This window comes from Lathamus discolor, chromosome 3, assembly GCF_037157495.1.
Source record: "Lathamus discolor isolate bLatDis1 chromosome 3, bLatDis1.hap1, whole genome shotgun sequence".
Taxonomy (NCBI): Eukaryota; Metazoa; Chordata; class Aves; order Psittaciformes; family Psittacidae; genus Lathamus; species Lathamus discolor.
Genome location: NC_088886.1, coordinates 4,309,687 through 4,328,313, shown reverse-complemented (window position 1 = coordinate 4,328,313; position 18,627 = coordinate 4,309,687). Strand labels below are relative to the sequence as shown.

General features: G+C 53.3%; 1 protein-coding gene and 1 long non-coding RNA gene across 12 annotated transcripts in view; both read left to right on the top strand.

The window, feature by feature from the left end:
- Positions 1 to 8,085: 8,085 nt before the first annotated feature.
- On the top strand, positions 8,086 to 8,935 carry LOC136010817 (uncharacterized). 2 transcript variants are annotated; one of them, XR_010611014.1, is made up of 3 exons: positions 8,086 to 8,163; positions 8,429 to 8,481; positions 8,646 to 8,935. It is a non-coding gene; the product is annotated as an uncharacterized LOC136010817 (long non-coding RNA). The 2 variants fall into 2 exon arrangements; XR_010611015.1 differs by lacking the exon at positions 8,086 to 8,163 and adding an exon at positions 8,263 to 8,339.
- Positions 8,936 to 17,629: 8,694 nt separating this feature from the next.
- NFIA (nuclear factor I A) overlaps positions 17,630 to 18,627 on the top strand; it is a 255,928-nt gene continuing 254,930 nt past the window's right edge. For 5 of the 10 annotated variants that reach the window (XM_065673200.1, XM_065673206.1, XM_065673204.1 and 2 more), the window contains exon 1: positions 17,631 to 18,046. In XM_065673200.1, the coding sequence (XP_065529272.1) occupies positions 18,020 to 18,046 (27 nt within the window). In that variant the 5' untranslated portion in view covers positions 17,631 to 18,019. Of the gene's footprint in view, positions 18,047 to 18,627 lie in introns of all 10 variants that reach the window. The other 5 variants (XM_065673205.1, XM_065673203.1, XM_065673201.1 and 2 more) reach the window with 2 other exon arrangements.

Below are 18,627 nucleotides of genomic sequence, written 5' to 3'. Positions count from 1 at the left end.
AAGAAATTGCGTTTGCCTGATAAGGCTTATTTCTCCTAAAACTGTATTTACCATCATTAATTATATCTCCATTCTCTGGCGTTTCAATCCCACGGCAGCTTTTCCAATACACAGTAACAGCTCATGATGTGTAAGAGGCCTGTCTTTGAGGTCAGCACATGTGTCGCCAACCCAACCAAAAGAGTTCCATTCTTAAACTCACTCTTTAAAAACAGATAGGTTTCATTGTAGTGGCTGCTTATTTACATTTATATATAATCAGGTGATTAAGCATGACTACTTACTTTAAAGATAACCTTGGAACAAACTCCAGCAGTATGTACGTTCACTCCTAGTCCTGGCCAGTGCTTTCCAAGTGTTTCCCAGTGACCACTCCAACAGAAATCATCACAACCTTAGTTTTCCAGGGAGAGCTATATGCTTCCTGAAGCATGTCTTAGAACACCAGCATGAAAGGGACGATGATGAAATATCAGCTATCATGTAACTATCTATAAATGTAAGATTTCTACAAAGTGATTCCACTGAATTGTAATTAAGGGTTTGAAAGTCGAATGATTTTAAGTGCTAGTTTTAATTACCGCTTGGTGAACTTTAGTGTGTTAGAATTGTCACAACTTTCCTTTAGAATTAGTGTCAAGCCAGGCAATACAGTGGGAAATTATTAACTCATACTTTGGTTCAGCAATTATCTGCATTACAAGGTTTATGCAATTAGCTGTTTAAGATGTCATTATATTTTGCCATCTGGTACACAGGAGTTTATGCATATGAACAGGCACATGTTGAAGTGATTTTCACTATATGACTCTTGATCTCAACCCAAATCATCACTATAATGAGTGGAAGACACAGTGTACAGTACATTAGTGGCAGGTGCATACTATCAACTTCATTTTAATAGAAGACTTTCATGTTTCCATTTTTAAAGTATTCTGCACAAGTGCTGAAAAATTAATTGCTCGTTTGCAATTTAGCAAAAACTGAGGACACGTTATTGCTAAATGCTAAGGAACATCAGTTCTCCGAAGAGCGGCCACTAATTTAAGTTCTTTCCATCTGTAACTTCAGGCCAATTTCTGCTCCAGACAATAAGGAAGTATCACTGGAGTTCAGCTTAAAATGTTCTCTTGTTTCCTGGTGAACACGCTGAATTACCTCTAACAGTCTCACAGCACTGAAAGCTCTTGAAGCTATTGCAGAGCAAGATCCAAGAACGCCTTAAAACCCACCTGTGATATGGTACATGTGCAACAACCTACAGCATCACCGGTCTGTGCTAGTGTGCAGGGTGCTCTGACCTGCGTCCTTGATCTTACCTCAGTCTGCCTGATGTCACTTCTGCCTGTTGGGTCACGTTTGACATGCAGGTTTTAAATCTGGGGAGAAAAAGTGCTGCTGTCAGCAGCCTACCACAAGGAAATCCTTGCTTCCAGGCAGTACAAAACGTAAATATCAACAATGACAGCACTGCAGACTTAGATAATACCTGGTGTTTCTGAGACATAATGCGCCTGGTGCTCCAAAAATACCCACTGTCTTTAACTAATTAAATTGCATGCAGCTATTAACCTCATTTGACACAAGGAGAATGGTCTCTGGAACTGTAAGAGACCTCCTCAGTCACAGGAACGCCGTGCAGAGGCTGAGAGCAAGGCATCAGCAGGGACTGTATCCACAGGACTGCAGTCTGCTAAAACCAGCCTGTAACTGCAGCACTGCCGGTGAGCTGTGAAAGCAGATGCAATGCTTTGGGGCAGGACAAGGGTTTGGAATCAGGGAACGGATAGAATCGCTCCTGCCATCTCCTGCTTTGAGCCGGATTGAGTGCTAAATGAAGTACTGCTCATGAGACAAGGCAACTTGCTGGCAAATCTCATTTCTTAGGGATATTTGTTACTTTGGGTTCTGGTATTACACCCTGGATCCTCCCTACGTCTCCGGGCAGCAGTGGTTGTCCCAGAGGAGGAGAAGGAGCAGCTGCCAGGCCTGCTTCCAGCCAGGACTCTGGCACGAAGCAGGACAGGGCAGCTCTCCATGTGCCGCCGCTGCAACTTCGTTATTGAATTACATTAACAGGCCGCCCTCTAGTGTCAGATTTTATTACTCGGGTAAAAAAAAAGGGGGGGCCATGAACATAAAAACTTGTATTTTCTCGTAATGAGCTCCAACAGGCAAGTCACTCGCAGAAGCAGAAGCAAAACATTTCTATGGAGCACGTCGGGAACTCCTCTGTCAGGTCACAACCCCCCAAAATTTAGTATAAAAGGCAGTTTGTACTGAGCTTCTGGAACTCAATCCCAGACAGCCCATGGAAAATATCACTCAAATCTGCTGAGGTGCAGAATTTGCTCTCTAAAATCAATATTAATGCTTCTGTGGGTGGTTATAGCAGTACCGTAGTATATATGCGTGTCTATACCTCTAATGTGAAGTGTCTCATCCTCGTGTACGTACATCAGTGTAACTCAGGGATACACTGGGAAATGTCCTTCACAGCAACACTCCCAGTGCACAGGGATCATTTTGCTCAGGCTAAAAACAAAAAGGTGATCGACATGAGGTAATAGGCAGGGATTTCTCAGGAGTTTGTCATGTGTGGAGCCAGGCTGAGAGAGCTGGGCTGGGGCAGCCTGGAGAAGAGAAGGCTCCTGAAGGGGAGACCTGAGAGCAGCTCCAGTGCCTAAAGGGGCTGCAGGAAACCTGGAGAGGGGCTTTGAAGAACAGCCTGTAGGGACAGGCCAAGGGGAATGGCTTTAACCTGCCCGAGGGGAGACTGAGCTGAGCTCTTAGGCAGAAGCTCTTCCCTGAGAGGGTGCTGAGGCGCTGGCACAGGGTGCCCAGAGAAGCTGTGGCTGCCCCATCCCTGGCAGTGCTCAAGGCCAGGTTGGACACAGGGGCTTGGAGCAAGCTGCTCCAGTGGAAGGGGTCCCTGCCTGTGGCAGGGTTGGAACTGGGTGAGCTTTAAGCTCCCTTCAACCCAAACCAGGCTGGGATTCTGGGATTCTAAACCCAGGAAATACTGACAGCAAACAAACAGATGTATACTTTTTGTGTTCTGAAACCCTAACTGGCGTTAGTGGTCGTGGTAAACAGTCTCATGAGGGCTGCGCTCACTGGGTTAGGAAGGGGAAGTGGGATGAAGCACATCCACCTCTAAGACCACCAGCAGGCCATGCCAGGCCAACAGCTGGTGTCGATCAGCACGTGAAGGCAGTGCAAGCCACCCGTTTACATCAGCTGCAGACCCATCCTTGTCTGTTAATGTTCCCCAAAGCTGAAGCCACCTGCCTATTTTCCATTAAGGAGCATATTTTGCCTCCCATGGGAGATCTGCTCGGTCGCAAGAAAACAAGCATCCTTTCCTTTAGGGAAAAGAGATAAAGGGAAGCACCTCAGCGCTAATTGCAGCGCACCAGCATCCCTCCGGTCCTCACCGACCGGCTGGGGACCAGGGTCTGCCCTCGGGCTGCCTCTGGGGGTGACACTGATGGAGGAGCTGGGTTGTGCGTTTCTCTTGGGTTTCCCCGGGGAGAACCCACGTTCTTGCTTCCCCTGGGGAATGCGGCGTCTGCCTCCTGCTCCAAGCCCGCTCTGGGATACCCGGGAAGCCGGAGGAAGGAGCAGGGCACACGCAGCCTTCCCTTCGCACACGCAGGACACGGAAGCGCTTGGCTGCGCTAACACCGGCTCCGCACACCGCGGTGACGGGAGCCGCGGGCAAAGCGAGGCTGACGCTGCCCGGGGCCGCGTTCCGCTCCGAGGCTCTGACTGGGCTTCTTTCACCCGGCTCCGCCGGCCGCGCACCCAGCCTCAGCCGCACCGGCCGGGAGGGGGCGCTGCGGCGCGCGGCCCTACCGCTGAGGCGGGACGGGGGCGGGGCGAGGGGCGGGGCGAGGGCGGAGGCAGCGCTGGAGGGGGCGGCCCCGCGCCTCCAGGGGGCGCCGTGGTCCCTCCCTGCGGGGGGGGGGGGGGGGGGGTGTCCGGCGCGAGGGGCGGGCGGGCGGGCGCACACGCGCGTGCACACGGGTACATGGGTACACGCACGTGTGTGTGTGTGTGTGTGCACGCGTACCCACGTGCAAGGACACACGTGCACTGCGCACACTGTTCTGGTGCGTGCACGCCTCTGGGGAGACACCCCCTGCAGCCCTGATCCAGCTCGGGGGCAGCAGCACAAGAGGGACGTGGAGCTGCTGGAGCGAGGGCAGAGGAGGCCACGGAGCTGCTGCGAGGGCTGGAGCAGCTCTGCTCTGGAGCCAGGCTGAGAGAGCTGGGCTGGGGCAGCCTGGAGAAGAGAAGGCTCCTGAAGGGGAGACCTGAGAGCAGCTCCAGTGCCTAAAGGGGCTGCAGGGAACCTGGAGAGGGGCTTGGGACAAGGGCCTGTAGGGACAGGCCAAGGGGAATGGCTTTAACCTGCCAGAGGGGAGACTGAGCTGAGCTCTTAGGCAGAAGCTCTTCCCTGTGAGGGTGCTGAGGCGCTGGCACAGGGTGCCCAGAGAAGCTGTGGCTGCCCCATCCCTGGCAGTGCTCAAGGCCAGGTTGGACACAGGGGCTTGGAGCAAGCTGCTCCAGTGGAAGGGCCTGCCCGTGGCAGGGGTTGGAGCTGGATGAGCTTTAAGGTCCCTTCCAACCCAAACCAGTCTGGGATTCTGTGATATGTGCATGCCTACATAGTTCCAGTGCATGCACATGTATGTGTATGCATACACAGGTCTGGTATATGCACATACATACACACGCATGCAGTAGGCCTGGTTCTGGGTTTGCGACTGCGCTGGCTGGTGAATGGGTCTAGCTTCAAACCATCCTGTGTGCTCCCGAGCCCCTGTGGCACCACATGTAGCACAGGAAGGGAAGGAGGAGAGGAAAGCAGGGGCCTATGGATGTGCCGGTCTATAAACCTCATATGCAAAGTTGTTTAGTTTTATCAGTCTAACACCCTGATCTGTATTTTGCAACCCTGCAGTAACGCAACTGGAATTATTTATTGTTGTTTCTTCTGATTAATTTAATTAAGCCTCGTTGGTGCGGCGTTTTTCCCCCTCCCCTCCTATTAAAGGAAATGAAGTCAACATCATTAAAAGGAGTGGAATAGGCGTATGCCAAAGTATTTGTAAGAGCACGTTAAAAATATTCTAATATGAATTCCAGCTGTCTCACAGGCTGATGGTAACTTTTCCTAAGAAATCCAGCAGCGCCACAGGCCATCATCCGTGGGCTGAATGCAGATTTGTCACAAGGGGAAGCCACCTTCGCTGTTTGCTACCATCACACTTTTTCGACCCAGCTAGCTAGTCATTTATAAAGGCCTTTGGAGTAAGGTTCGTGATGTTTGTAATTAAAGGCAAATTGCACCGACCTCATCTGCTCCGGAGAACAGAACCCCCCCACACCCCGTGAGCCCACCCTCACTGCTGCGTGGGGAACATGGTATGGACGGGTGTCCTGACAGGGGTAATGGGATGAGGGGTACCCATGTGCTGGATACCTGCGTTCCAAGGGAAGTATTTGGGGGTATCTGTATTGCAGGTACAGCCTTATGCTGGGGTACTGGTGTACTGGAGTGTCTGAGTATTGGGGTATCTGTGTCCTCGTGTATCTGGGTGCCAGGGTTCCCAAGTCCTGAGCTACATGTGTGCTGGGGTACCTGTGTAATGGGATACCTGTGTGCTGGGGTAGCAGCATACCAGGGTAGCTGTATGCTGGGATACCCGTGTGCAGATGTAAGGCTATACTGGGATAACTGTGTCCTGGAGTGTCCGAGTGTTGGAGTACTTGTGTAACAGAGTACCTGTGTGCTAAGGTACCTGAATACTGGGGTACCTCTGTAGTGGGAAACCTGTGAAACAGAGGTACCTAAGTACTGGGGTAGTTGTGATTCAGGTACCTGAGTACAGGGGTAGCTGTGAATCAGGAGCACCTGAGTACTGGGGTGTTTGAGCACTAGGGTATCCGTGAATCATGGTACCTATGCTGGGGTACCTGAGTGCTGGGGTATGTGTGAATCAGGGGTACTGTTGTGCTGGGGTACCTGTGAATCGAGTGTACCATCTGAAATGTACCTGGCCCCTCAATGTCCCAGCTTCCACAGAAGCTTCCAAATTGCCGTAGACCCACCTGAAGGGATAAGGTGAAGAAGCTCAAGTGCGGATGTGTCGTGCTGCTGCCTCCTTTGTACCCAATGGCCAAGGGCTCCAGATGCACTGGCGCTGGCCTATTCAGGTGGAAACAGGCTCCTTTCTTTATAGCATCTTGTCCCAGCATCTCAAAGGCCTTAGGATGAACAGCACTGCTGCAAAGTGGCAAAAGCAGCTCCACTGCAGTCTCTGCTGGATGGGGGAGGCAGATAGCCATGGCCACCCTCCCCTTCCACTCAGGCACCCAGTGTCCTGTGCTCTGTCCACTTCTCCTTCACTTACCGATTTTCCAAACCATGCACAAGAGGCAGGGTTTTCCATGGAGATTCAGCGTTTTCCCTGTATTGCACATGCCAAGGGCCTGCCTGCAGGTTCCCTTTGCCAAGCAGGGCAGAAGACACTTGCACCAAAGTTTGGGGCGACGCTGGAACTCTGGAGATGTCTCTGAGGATAATAAATCAGAGTTTGTTGCTGTGGTGCAACTGCAGAGAACAGTTTCAGCCTCCTGCCCTGTGTGCTGTGCTATTACTGCGTGGCTTATCCCAGGTTTTATTATCCGTGTAAGCATCTACTGGTGGTGTACGACTGCCCTGCATGCAGCAGCACAAGTCTCAATGAACTGCAAATGCATCTGATGGGCTGCAGGGTTTCAGGGATTCCTGAAACTGCTCCCCCTCCAGCCCTGCCCTGGCTGCAGCCAAGGGGACCCGGCAGAGCCCACAGTGGGGCAAAATCCCTATGGATTGTGTCAACCACTGGATTATAGCAATGCCACCAGTGCCTTTATATATATATACATACTGATTTCTTGTTTTTTTGTATTGTTGTATTTTTATATATTAGTTTTTAAAGGATGCAATGAGAAATAACAGGAGAACCCATCTGCAGGGCCTAATGGGGCTGGTGGGGAGAGGCCAAGCTGTGGCCCCTCATCCTGATGCCCAAACCCCTAGGTTCAGGGGATCCCTTGGCTTTATCAGTTTGACCTGTGGCCAGCAGGAGCAGCCCTGGGACAGGAGGGTCCTGCAGTAACTGTACCCAACTTGTATGAAACACCTCTGCTGTGGAACTGGGAGAGCTGGCGGCTGCTGCCCGGGGGTCTGTGTCCCACTGCCACCAGGGGACTGTGCCCCATTGCCACGGAGGGTCTGCATCCCATTGCCACTGGGATTCTGCGTCCCATTGCCACTGGGTGTCTGTGTCCTATTGCCACCGGAGGTCGGTGTCCCATTGCCACAGGGGGACTGCTTCCCATTGCCACTTGGTGTCTGTGTCCTATTGCCACCGGAGGTCGGCGTCTTATTGCCACAGGGGGTCTGCTTCCCATTGCCACTGAGGGTCGGTGTCCCATTGCCACCGGGAAGGTGCCACCGGCCCTTACACCTCTCCTCACCGCACGTACCCCCCCCCCCTACAGGCACATACATGTGCTCGATGTATACGCAGCCCGTGTGGATGTGCACAGGCAGTACCGTGCTGGCGGGAGGGCCCGGCGGGTCCCCCCGTGACCCCCTTCCACGCCGGTGGCACCGGGCCCGGGAAGCGCCGCTGGGAGCGGCGGCGGGGGGGGACCGGGAGGGCGGCGGCTGCAAGGTGCCCCTCTCCCTGCCTGCGTTCTCCCTCCTCCATCCACCCCTCCATCCACCCCTCCATCCACCCCTCCATCCACCCCTCCATCCATCCCTCCATCCACCCCTCCATCCATCCCTCCATCCACCCCTCCATCCTCCCTCCCTCCGCGCCGCCCCGCTCCGCCGCCCCCAATACTTTAGTGGAGACTTGATTTTGCGGCGGGGGTCGGGGGGCGCCGGCTCTGCCCTGGATTTATCCCCCCCTCCCTTCTTCTTTCCGCATTTATATATATATATATAATTTATTAATTTTTTGGGGGAAGAGGGTAGCTCAAAACCTCCCCGCTCTCCGTATGTGCGGGATTTACCGTGCACGATCGGGAGCGGGGCTGGAGCAGCGATAAATCAGCCGCGGCTCGGGCAGCGCCGGACGGACACTGCGGCAAAAGGGGGTGGGGAGGGCAAAAAAGCAAATGGGGGCACGAAAAGTGGGGGGGGGAAGAGAGAAAAAAAAATAAGGGGGGGGGGGATTCTGAGCTGCGGAGCGAGCGGCGAGGGTTGCGCGGGCGCGGAGCGGCTGGAGTGGCGGCGGTGCCGACCTGCGCGGGCTGCGCTTCTTCTCGTTTGGGTTTCTTATTTTTCTTTCCTTTCTTGGCTTTTTTATTTCTTTTATTATTATTATTTTTTTTTAATCCTTTTTCTTTCCCTGCACCTTAGCTGAAAATGGCTACCGGGGGCTTGGCGATCGCTTGAGGAGGCAGAGATGGCAGGTTGCGAGATTTATTGATTTATTCCCCTCTCAAAACCCAACCCAAATCCCGAAGCCAGACCGAAATCAAACAGCAAACTTTAAACACTTTTATTTTCCCTTCCTCCCCCCCCCCCCCCCCGTTTTCTATCCCACCCCCCCCCTCTTCGCGGTGCGGTGCCAAAGCATTGCCGGAGGGGGGGCGCGGAGGACCGGCAGACGCGACGCCCATCACCGCCGCCCAGGGCGGGCAGCCTCTGCTGGGATCGCGGCGGGCGCAAACCGGGCACAAGCCGCCGGGCTGCGAACACCCTCGGCGGGTAAAAGCCGGTGCCGCGGGGCTGGCGGCTGCTGCAGGCGGACACTGCGCGCCCGCGTAGGGATTATTCACCTTTTTCTATTATGACTGGTTTTGATTTTATTGCCGTGCCACAGACCTACAACTGTACGTGCAAATAAAAGCGAGAGCTCACGGATACCGCTTTGCTTCCCAGCGAGGACTGAGTAGTTAATCCAATAAGTATATGTATTGTTCGGGGCGGTGGGGTGGAGGTGGGGTGGGGGGGGGGGGAGGCGGTTAATCACCTATCGCAATGTATGGATAATATATATGAATATTAAAGCGACGTGGGGAAAGAGTCTCGTCGAGGAGGCTCCTTTTGGGGAGAGGGCAAAGAAGAAAGTGGAAACAATCTGTTAAAATATTTTCCATTCATAAAAATGGCAGAGGGCTTATCCACCGCTCTATTTCTGCGTCTGACTGCACAGCTAATGCGTTATTGCCAGCTTCAAAAAGATAATTGTAGTGTCGGTAGAGACCTAATAATACAGCAGCACATGTAATTTTAAACAACACCTCATTGTTTATTGGGATGTAACTTTCCCAAAGTTTATTTGTGGCGTTAAAGAGATTTTCAAAGCGCAGAACAAATTGCAAATGAGCAGCTGTGGGGCGATGCACGTTTTGTGCCGCTCCAAGAGTTTCTATATTTAGTGGCAAGCTGAAGCTGAAGAGGATTTAAAATAATAATAATAACAATAATAAATTGAAGATCTGTAAGGAAATGCTTGTTTCCTCCTGGAGGAGGGGGGAGCCCGGCTAGGGAATCTCCAAGCTTGGATTTCTAAGGGAGAAATACTCTGCTCTGTGTGTCTTTGCCTGCGAGTTTCACAACCGTACGTACACCTGCTCCATAGGCTCAGAAATAACCTTTTCATCCAAGAAGTTAACGAAGGGGTCGGGCATCCGTACGAGGGGCGGTGTCGTGATTTATGTGTTTTTCCAGGAATCCAAAGGCTTTGTAAGGGCCACCTGTGCATCGCGCCTGGCTGTGCCGGGGGTTACCCGCTGGAAACCTTCCCAGCCCTGTAGAGAAGTTCACACAACAGTCGGGTGAGCAGAGGATGGTCTCACCTTCTCCCTGCTGTTAAGAGAGGAGAGCAGTGATTGTGACAGGCAGCCCACACGGATTACACTTCTGGTTTTAAAAAGAAATCCTTCTCTTCTGCATAAAAAAACAGCTTCTCCAGAGAGATCCGGTACCAGCGCAGGGTGCCCACCCCAGGGATCTCTATTGCCAGGGCTTACAATGCGGCAGGTCAGTGAATTACAGTAATAAAGACTTCCCAAAGAAAAATGTTTCAGGAGCTGGGACTAACACGGTTCTTTTGCTGTAGGCGCTGGGAAAGGCAGAGCAAGCAAACCGGACCGGGTGTGCTTCCCTCCGGGATTTTTTAGTGACTTCTTTTAGGCAGAAGCGTTGGCTCTTGTGCAGATTTGAGTTCTTACAACCAACTTCTGCATGTGTACACAGGGCTGTTACAGAATCATAGAATCATTTAGGTTGGAAAAGACCCATAAGATCGTCGAGTCCAACTTTAAAACCTTTATAACTCACTCCTTGCGTGTTACAAAGTTGTCCGTAAAATTCGGAAAGGCAGAGATGTGGAAAGTTACTAATCACAGTGGAAGGGTATTACTTTTTATTCCCTACAATTTCATTTAGTTTGAAGTTAATGGGATAAAAGTGGGGTTTCTAAAATAGCTGTAGTAATGCCTGTCCTTCCTATGAAGAATATAGACCTTACCATGTTTTAAATACCTAACTTGTGTCTGAAAAGGGTACTTTTTATTGCAGAAAACAGAGTTAGGAAAACTTGTGATGGAAAACTTTACTACTCTGTGTAAGCCTCGTGTGTGCTCTGGGTCAGCAGGGCTTAAACTGCACTGAAAACAAGAGTTGCAGAAGAGATTTGCAGATGAATTCAACGCGACACACACGATGCCAGCGGAGCAGTAATAAACCTGCACCTGTTCCTGTGCCCGCCTTGCCAGTCTCGAGTCTAGGTACAGAGCTGGGCTCGTTTTCTGCCTGAAAAGGCCATTCAGATTTATTGGGGTTTTTTCCCTTCCCAGAGCTCTAGCATGGATAAGGAATGTGGGGGGAAAAAAATGACTGAAGTATTTAAACATGTTGCTGCTCTGATTGTCTTTTATTATTATTTATTTATTGACTTCTAAAATTTATTTATATACAGAAATAATACACATCTCATTTTGAAAGGTCTGGAGCACAGAGAAAAGCCTTGCAGCAAAGGGGAGGCACTTTAGTGAGGGCTAAAATACCCCTCCGCTGCTTCTCAGCAGTGTAGGTGATGTTCTTTGCATGTTCTGTTTTCTCTTAGAAGTGACTTTTCTCTGTAACACACCTCAGTTTGTGTTACCTGAATCTTACAAAGTCCAGCGAGCAACTGTTGGGGTTTATTTTTCACACCATATAATGAATCTCAGCTTCTATATGAGCGAACCCTGAATATAAACTGCTTTCATATGAAAAACAGCAACAAAAAACATACCTTCCTTCTGAGAAATACGTTGCATAAATCAACACAATGCACATATATACATATATGAAAATAAATAGAGTGTGTATAGGCATATAAATATCATTTGCCACACCACGTTTATACCACCCTTGCGCAAACTTTACACAAGCAATATTTCTATCGAGGCATTCCACATCAGGTCCAAAGTGTTTATGCCAAACCGCCTGATAAAACATTGGATTTGGGACGATGGCAATATCAGCACTGCGTGCCATAAGCACTCAGTATTGCCAGAGAATGACTTTGTACCACTGTGAGAGGGGTCCAGCAGCGGTAACGCCACAGGGCTGGGTACAAATAAAATATATCTGGGGGTGATTGTACCTATTCGCATCCTGGTTGCGGACTGGGGGGGTTATCCAGCTGGATAGTGGCATCAAGATGGTGGGCAGGGATTTTGGGTGCACACAGTTGCAGGGCTGGGTCAGCGAGCACTTGCTGAAACCATCAGTAAATCACAGTGAGGTTATTAAACTGTGTTCACTTTCACAGGGAACTTTCACTTTGTGGTATTTCTGGTTTCCAGACAAATTCTGCTTGCGAAGCAGTGCTTATATTAAAATAGTACCATTTCTTTTGCTCCCCATCGGAAGATCTGCAGCAAAACAAAAGGGGAAACGCTGCCCATCCCGCCTCTTGCCGCTCCGTTCGCTTCCTTTCTGCAGCCTGAGCACTTCTGCTGGGAAGTTATTTCTTCTGCAGTGCATTTCGCAATAGTCTCAAGACCCTTTGGAAATGCATTACAAGTCCGCAGGCATGTTTGTGATATGCTTGGCTCTGGAGCCAGCACCCCATGTACGGCCGTGCCGGGCAGCAATGCCTCCAGTAACTCACGCTCAAAGTAGGAGATTTCACATGGAAAGGGAGAGAATCGACAAATTCATAGTGCAGTGATTCCCACTTACCCGTAGCACAGCTACTTTAATTCCCATCCCCACATGGATGTGGTTTTGGCGATGCACCTACGGACCAGATCCCAAATTCTGGTCAGATGGGGACCACAGCACCTCTCCATCCTCCTCTCCTGCTAGGAATCACGGTGAAGGGCTGGAAATACTGTGTTTAGTATTAGAAAATACTAACTCATTCACATGTATTTAGTGATGTAAGGTGAGAAGTCCCATCAAACCTATTAGTCTGCTTATTTAAGCTGTCCCCTGAAATTCAGAGCCTGGAGGTTACAAGTTCTGCATCCTTTGTGTTTATGTTGCATCCAGATTTGTAGCGTTCAGACTGAGGAGGAATCACAGCACCATAGAATGGCTTGGGCTGGAAGGGACCTTGAAACTCATCCAGTTCCAACCCCTGCCACGGGCAGGGTCATCTTCCACTAGAGCAGCTTGCTCCAAGCCCCATCCAGCCCAGCCTTGCAAAACCCCATTATGCTCAGCTCCCTGTGTACACATGAAATTATAACACAATCTCTTCCCCACAGACAGTTTTAGACTCTACTCTCATATTTAGTACTTTCACACTGTGAATTTCACACTGGATGCTGGGATGAGGTTAAGGATGGCGCTAACCTCTGGCTCTTCCATGACATTTCTGCTGGGCTTTGTAACTAATTCCACAGTGTTTTTGTGGGATGGCACAAAAACTTCTGGACACTGATTTCTATCAACCATAATGGCATTTAAGTCTGTAAATAGTTGTGGAGATGCAAGTCATAGCAGTATGTGGATGTGAGGTGTTGATGGAAAGGGGGTCAGGATTGGTGTTCCCCCCCCCCCCCCATGATTTCGGGGAGCTTCGGCATCTCAGCAGGGCAAACCACCCCTGTGGGCTCTGGGGTATCTCCCAAAGCCACTACCATGGTGGAGGGCCCCGTTGTCAGGATGAGGCCTTTAATGATTGCTGCTCTATGTTAACAGGCCATACCACATATAGCCCGGCTATTGTCAGCGCTGATCCTTGTCCAACTGACGGGCTATTCAAAGCGCTTCTCAAGCCTCTCCAAAATCCCAGCTTGTTCTACCCCGATGACAGCCATCCCTCCCATTCGGAGTTTTCTTTGTACGCTTGATAACATGGTGGAAATCCCTTATTATGCTTCTTTTAATAATGCTTTCACATGGCGAGGGGACATGATGTTTTAATTTATGCAGTACACATCACCCTTCGACAATTTGCTAAGAGCTGACCTAAGCCTGTGCCCAAGAACAGAACTTTATGCAAAACCAATGGTTTCCAACCTGTGGTCTCCAGACCGCTGGGAATCGCCGGGATCCTTCCGAGGGGTCACCATGAGGTAACCGGGAAAGCAGAGAAGCTACCAGGAGATTAAAACACACCAGTGCGGGGCTGAGCTCCCAAACTTCAAGCTGAAAATCACCATTTGAGTTGGTTTAAGGGGGGGGGGGGTGTTAGTCTTATTTCTTCCCCCCCCCCCGCCCCCCTTCTGCTCACCCCCCTGCAGCTCCCTGCGTCTTTAAATACCTGCCCCAGCCGATTCAAAGCAATACATTCAGAGGCATAACCATGCCACTCGTTATGAGTTAAGTTGTGCTGAGTAAAGTCTCATTTTCTTGTTCAAAAAAAAATAGTCATTAACCTTCAGATCCACTCGCTTCCCCCCCCCCAAATTAATTTTGCAGTATTATCACGCATCTTGAGGCTTCCAGTTTAAGACTATAATGCTTGTGCTGTTAATGAAGCGGGGATCCACGATCAAGGGGAGTTGAGAGCTACAGACAATTGTTTGTTTGCCTTTATTTCTCACGCCCTTTGAAGGGTTTTTTTTTTCCTCCTTCTTCTTCTTTTTTTATTTATTAAGTGACTTTAGCAGATTGTACCCTCGGAGCTGTGAATAATAGGGTTATTCTACAAAAAATGGCCAAGGCTAGTTAAGACACACAAAGCCAGGAAATCCTTTCAGGGATGAAATCAGGACTATTTTAGGGGTGCCGTGTCAGTTGGAGACTTTGCAGCAGCTCGGCTCCGGCTTGCTGCAGTGCTGCCAGGCACGGCCGAGCTGCTGCTGCTGCTGCTGCTGCTGCTGCTGGGAGGAAAGTTCCTCCCCTGGCGAGGGACCGGGGGGGGGGGGGGGGGGGATATGCTCCGCACCTGGGATGTGGGGGTGCAAAGCACGGGGTGCGGGGTGCAGAGCATGGGGGGTGCCCATGAAAAGCGGCGGGGGTGGTGTTTGGTAGTGCCAGGGAACTTTGCCCGTGCAGCAAAGCGCTGATGGTGCAAGGCAAGGGGGTTCCTTGCGCCGGGGAGGGTTGGTATGCGGCGGGGGGAGCCTGGAGGGAGGGTATTTGTGCAAGGGAAGGGTGTTATTCGTGCAGGGAAGGGAGTATCCGTGCTAAAAGAGGGGGTATGGGGGGGTCGGGGTGTATGTGTGCAGGGGGCAGATTATCCGTGCAAAGGGGGGGGGGGGGGGGGGAGGAATTACCCTTGTAGCATGGGGGTTATCCGTGCAAAAGGGGGATTACCCGTGCAAAGCGGGGTACCCGTGCAAGGGCGGGGGGAGAGGGTGTTAACCGTGCAGGACGGGGGTTATCCGTGCAAGGGAGAGGGTTAGGGGTGTATCCATGCAGAAGGGGTTTATCCTTGCAAAGAGGGGTATCCATGCAGGGGGGCTACCCGTGCAATAGGGCGGTATCCGTGCATGGAGGGGGTTACCCGTATAAGGGGGGTATCGATGCAAGCGGTTACCCGTGCAAAGGGGGGTTACCCGTGCCAGGGGCGCTCGCTGCCCGCAGCACCCCCGTCGCCCTCCCGCAGAGCAGAGCAGCCCTGCGGAGGACCCCACGGCTGCGAGAGGGGAGCGGGGTGTGTGTGTGTGTGGGGGGGGGGTGTTGGCTGCAGGCCCGCAGCGGGGCCGCCCGTCCTTGGGAGGGGAGGCTATAGAGGGATAGGGGATGTCCGTGAGCCCCGCCACCCCCCGGTGCGGGTCTCCTATGCAAATTGCGGCGATTGCGGAAATGGGGGGGGGGGGGGGGGAATGGAGAAGGAGGAGGAGGAGAAGGGGAGGAGGGACGCGGGTGGCTGCCGAATCGCTCGCAACTTCTGCAAAGTCCCGGGCGCCGGAGCCTGCCCGGCGGAGAGGGGACAGGCAGCGGCAGCGCCCGGGTAGCGCGGCCCGGACCCGGGCCCTACCGCCCGCAACCACCCCCCCACTACCACCACCAACCCCGGCGCGGAGCCACCGGGATAAATACCCCGATCCCAAGGAAAAAGCCCCAAAGCAAACAAGGCACCGAAGGGCAGGCGGCAATTGGCTGCGGCGTTTATTCTCTTCCGGGTTCCCAACGGCTGCAAGTTTATTTTAGCTATTAAATTAAGAAAATAGAGACATAAAAACAGAAAGTGCCAACGGCCGGGGCCGAGCCAAGTTTCTCGCGTTCTCCCTGTGCGCGGGCACGGCCTTAAAACTCCTCTTTTAGGTTGTTTCCTGCGTTGTTTTTGTGGTTTTCCACCCAATTTCTATGCTTTTGCAGCGGGGAGCAAGCTATTGTGTGGGCAAGAGCTGCGCGGGGTCTGTGCGCGGAGGGAGCGCGGCCGCGGATTTCTGCACCAGAGTTACGTTTTGAGGGGTTTTTTCCCCTCTTTTTTCTGTTTTGGTAATTATTTTGAACGGGATTTAAGGAAATCGCTGACTTTGACAGATATCCCCCCCCCCCCCCCCCCCCTCCGCTGGGCCGCCCGTTCCTGCGCGCCGGCTCCGAAACGCGCCGTCCGGAGCGCCAGCGGCCGCGCACAAAGAAACGCGGCTGGGCGCGGGGTGTGACGGACCGCGGCAGGGGCCAATCGGCGGGGCGGGGCAGTGTGACGTCGCCGATGGCAGTCCAATCAGCGGCAGGGGTGGGTGCTGCGACGTTTGAACTCCCCCGGGGGGGAGGGGCGCGTCTTTTTTTTTTTTTTTTTTCCTTATTATTTAATTTTTTTTTTATTTTTTTTTTCGGGATTTTTTTTTTTTTTTTTTTTTGCCTTTTCCGCCGAAGTTGGCGGCGCCCCACGGGGACGGAGCCGCGGAAACCTCCGGCTTTAGCACCAAAAAAAACCCCTCCAAAAAGGGGGTGGGAGGGCGAAAAACCCCTTAATTTCTATAGAAAAAGAAGGAAAATTATTTATTATTGAAGGCGTCCTTAGCAAAACGCTGAGTTGCGATAAAATAAGAATATACCTTGCGCGCACAGCCCTACAGCGCTGTAAAGTACCGCTTTGGGGGGGGGGGGGGGGAGAAGGTGCTTTCGCGTTGCTTAGTTTTGGAGGGGGGGGTTTGCGGTGCGCGTTGTCCGCGGCTGCGGAGGGGCTGCGCTTGACCGCGGGCCCTGCCTAGAGGGCGCAACCAGCCGTCCCGCGGCCAAAAGTCTCCCGAAGGGCGCCAAAAGTTACTCCAAGATAATGCTGCAAACCGCAAAAGGCTGGGAACGGCGCGGAGAGCATGGGGGGGGGGGGGGGTTTCCGCACCCGCGCAACTCCCCCCCCCCCCCCCGCCGCCTGTTAAACGAGCTCTGTGTGTGTATTTCCGCCCCCCCCCCGTGTCCTGCTATGGATGGGATTTTTCCCTCTGTATGTGTCCTCCCCCTCCGCGCATAACTACGCGCAGGGACGCGGAGGCGGCCTGAACTGCCTCCAGCATCAATGGGAAACGCTATTTCTAAACTGGGGAAGGAGCGGGGACACCCACCCCTAACGGGACACCCTTCGAGTCCCCCTGAGCGGGCTGGAGAGCATCCAAACCCCAAACCCAAACGCTGCCGGTGCCAAGACAATGCGCTCGGGAAGTGGCAGGAGGCGCGGGTGGATTTTTAATGTTAAGCGCTTCACTTTTAAGGGATGATTTCATTAATTAAAGGGGGGGGGGGCGACGAGATTAATTTACGTAGGTGTTATTTAATGTATTATTTAATTTATCAGTATTTCAAAGTGGAATAAGCACCCTTGACCATCAAGTGCTTGATTTAAAATGACAAGTGACAACGGGGATGGGGAAAGTTGTGAAGGCAGCGCCGCTCCCCCCACCCCCCTCTCCCCGGCCAAGGGCCGAGCGGAGCCGCAGTAAAAGCGAAAAACCCAAACCAACCCCTAAAAAGCCCAAATAACCCCGATCAATAATAACGACACCTCCCCCCCCCCCCCCCCGCAGAGCCCCCTCCTCAAACCCGCGGAAACTTCGCTCCGGTCCCCGCCGTCCCCTCCGCGGCTGCCCGCGCTGCGGGGCGTTGGGGCGGAGGGAGGCGGATGCGCCGCAGCCCCCTCCCCGCCCCTCCCCGCCCCCCGCGGGCGGCGCGCAGCGCAGCGCTGAGCGGGGCGGCGCGGCGCAAGGGCAACGCAGAGCGGCGCGGAGAGGCGCGGAGCGGAGGAGGAGGAGGAGGAGGCCGCGGGGGAGCGTAGCGGGGGGCGCGCAAAGCGTGCGCTATGCCTTTAACGGCGCGCGGGGCAGGCATGCCGAGCGCGTAGTGCGGGAAAGTCGAGGCGGGGTTAAAGTTCAGCTCATGGAGCGGCTCCGCGCTGGCTGCAGTTTGGCAGAGTTGGAAATGTGAAAGCAAGAAGCAGGCTCGGGGCTCCCCCTCCTCTCCTCTCTCTCTCTCTCTCTCTCTCTCTCTCTCTCTCTCTCTCTCCTCTCTTTCCCCTCCTCTCTCTCCCTCTCCCTCTGTCTCTCCCCCTCTCTCTCTCCCTCTCTCCCGCACACGCACACCTCCAAACCGCAGCCCCCCGCAGCAGTCATGTATTCTCCGCTCTGTCTCACCCAGGTAAGCGGCTGCCGGGGCGCGGTGGGGGCCGGCGCTGCGGGGTGCGGGTGTGCGGGACTGCGTGTGAGCGTGGTGCGGGGTGTGTGCGCGCCGGGAAAGGGGCAGAAACGCCGCTCGCCGAAACTAACTTTGTTGCCTTTCGCTTGCATCCCACCCCCCCCCCCCAACACCACCACCCCCCCTTCCCGCACGGCCATTTGTGGCTGCACATGGCTAATGGCGCCTACTTATTAATGGTTTAATTAATGGGGGGGGGGGGGGTGTTATATGCTGCCGGACGCCCCGCACGGCCCCGCCGTGCTTGGTCATCCGCGATCGATGCCGCCGCCCGCCGCCGCCGCCCGCGCCCCTCACCGCGGCCCCGTGGCACCGCTACCGGCCGCTGCGCCTTCCCGCAGCACGGCCCGGCCCGCACCGCCCGGACACCCCGCTCGGGGTTACGCGGGTGGGATTCCTCCGTGCTTCACGCGCACCCCCCCGTCCTTTCATTCCGCGGGCGCGCAGACGGCCCCGTTCCCCGCACCTGGCACGCTCCCGCAGCGCGATGCGGTGTCCTCCGCACCCGCGCAGCGCGACCCTGC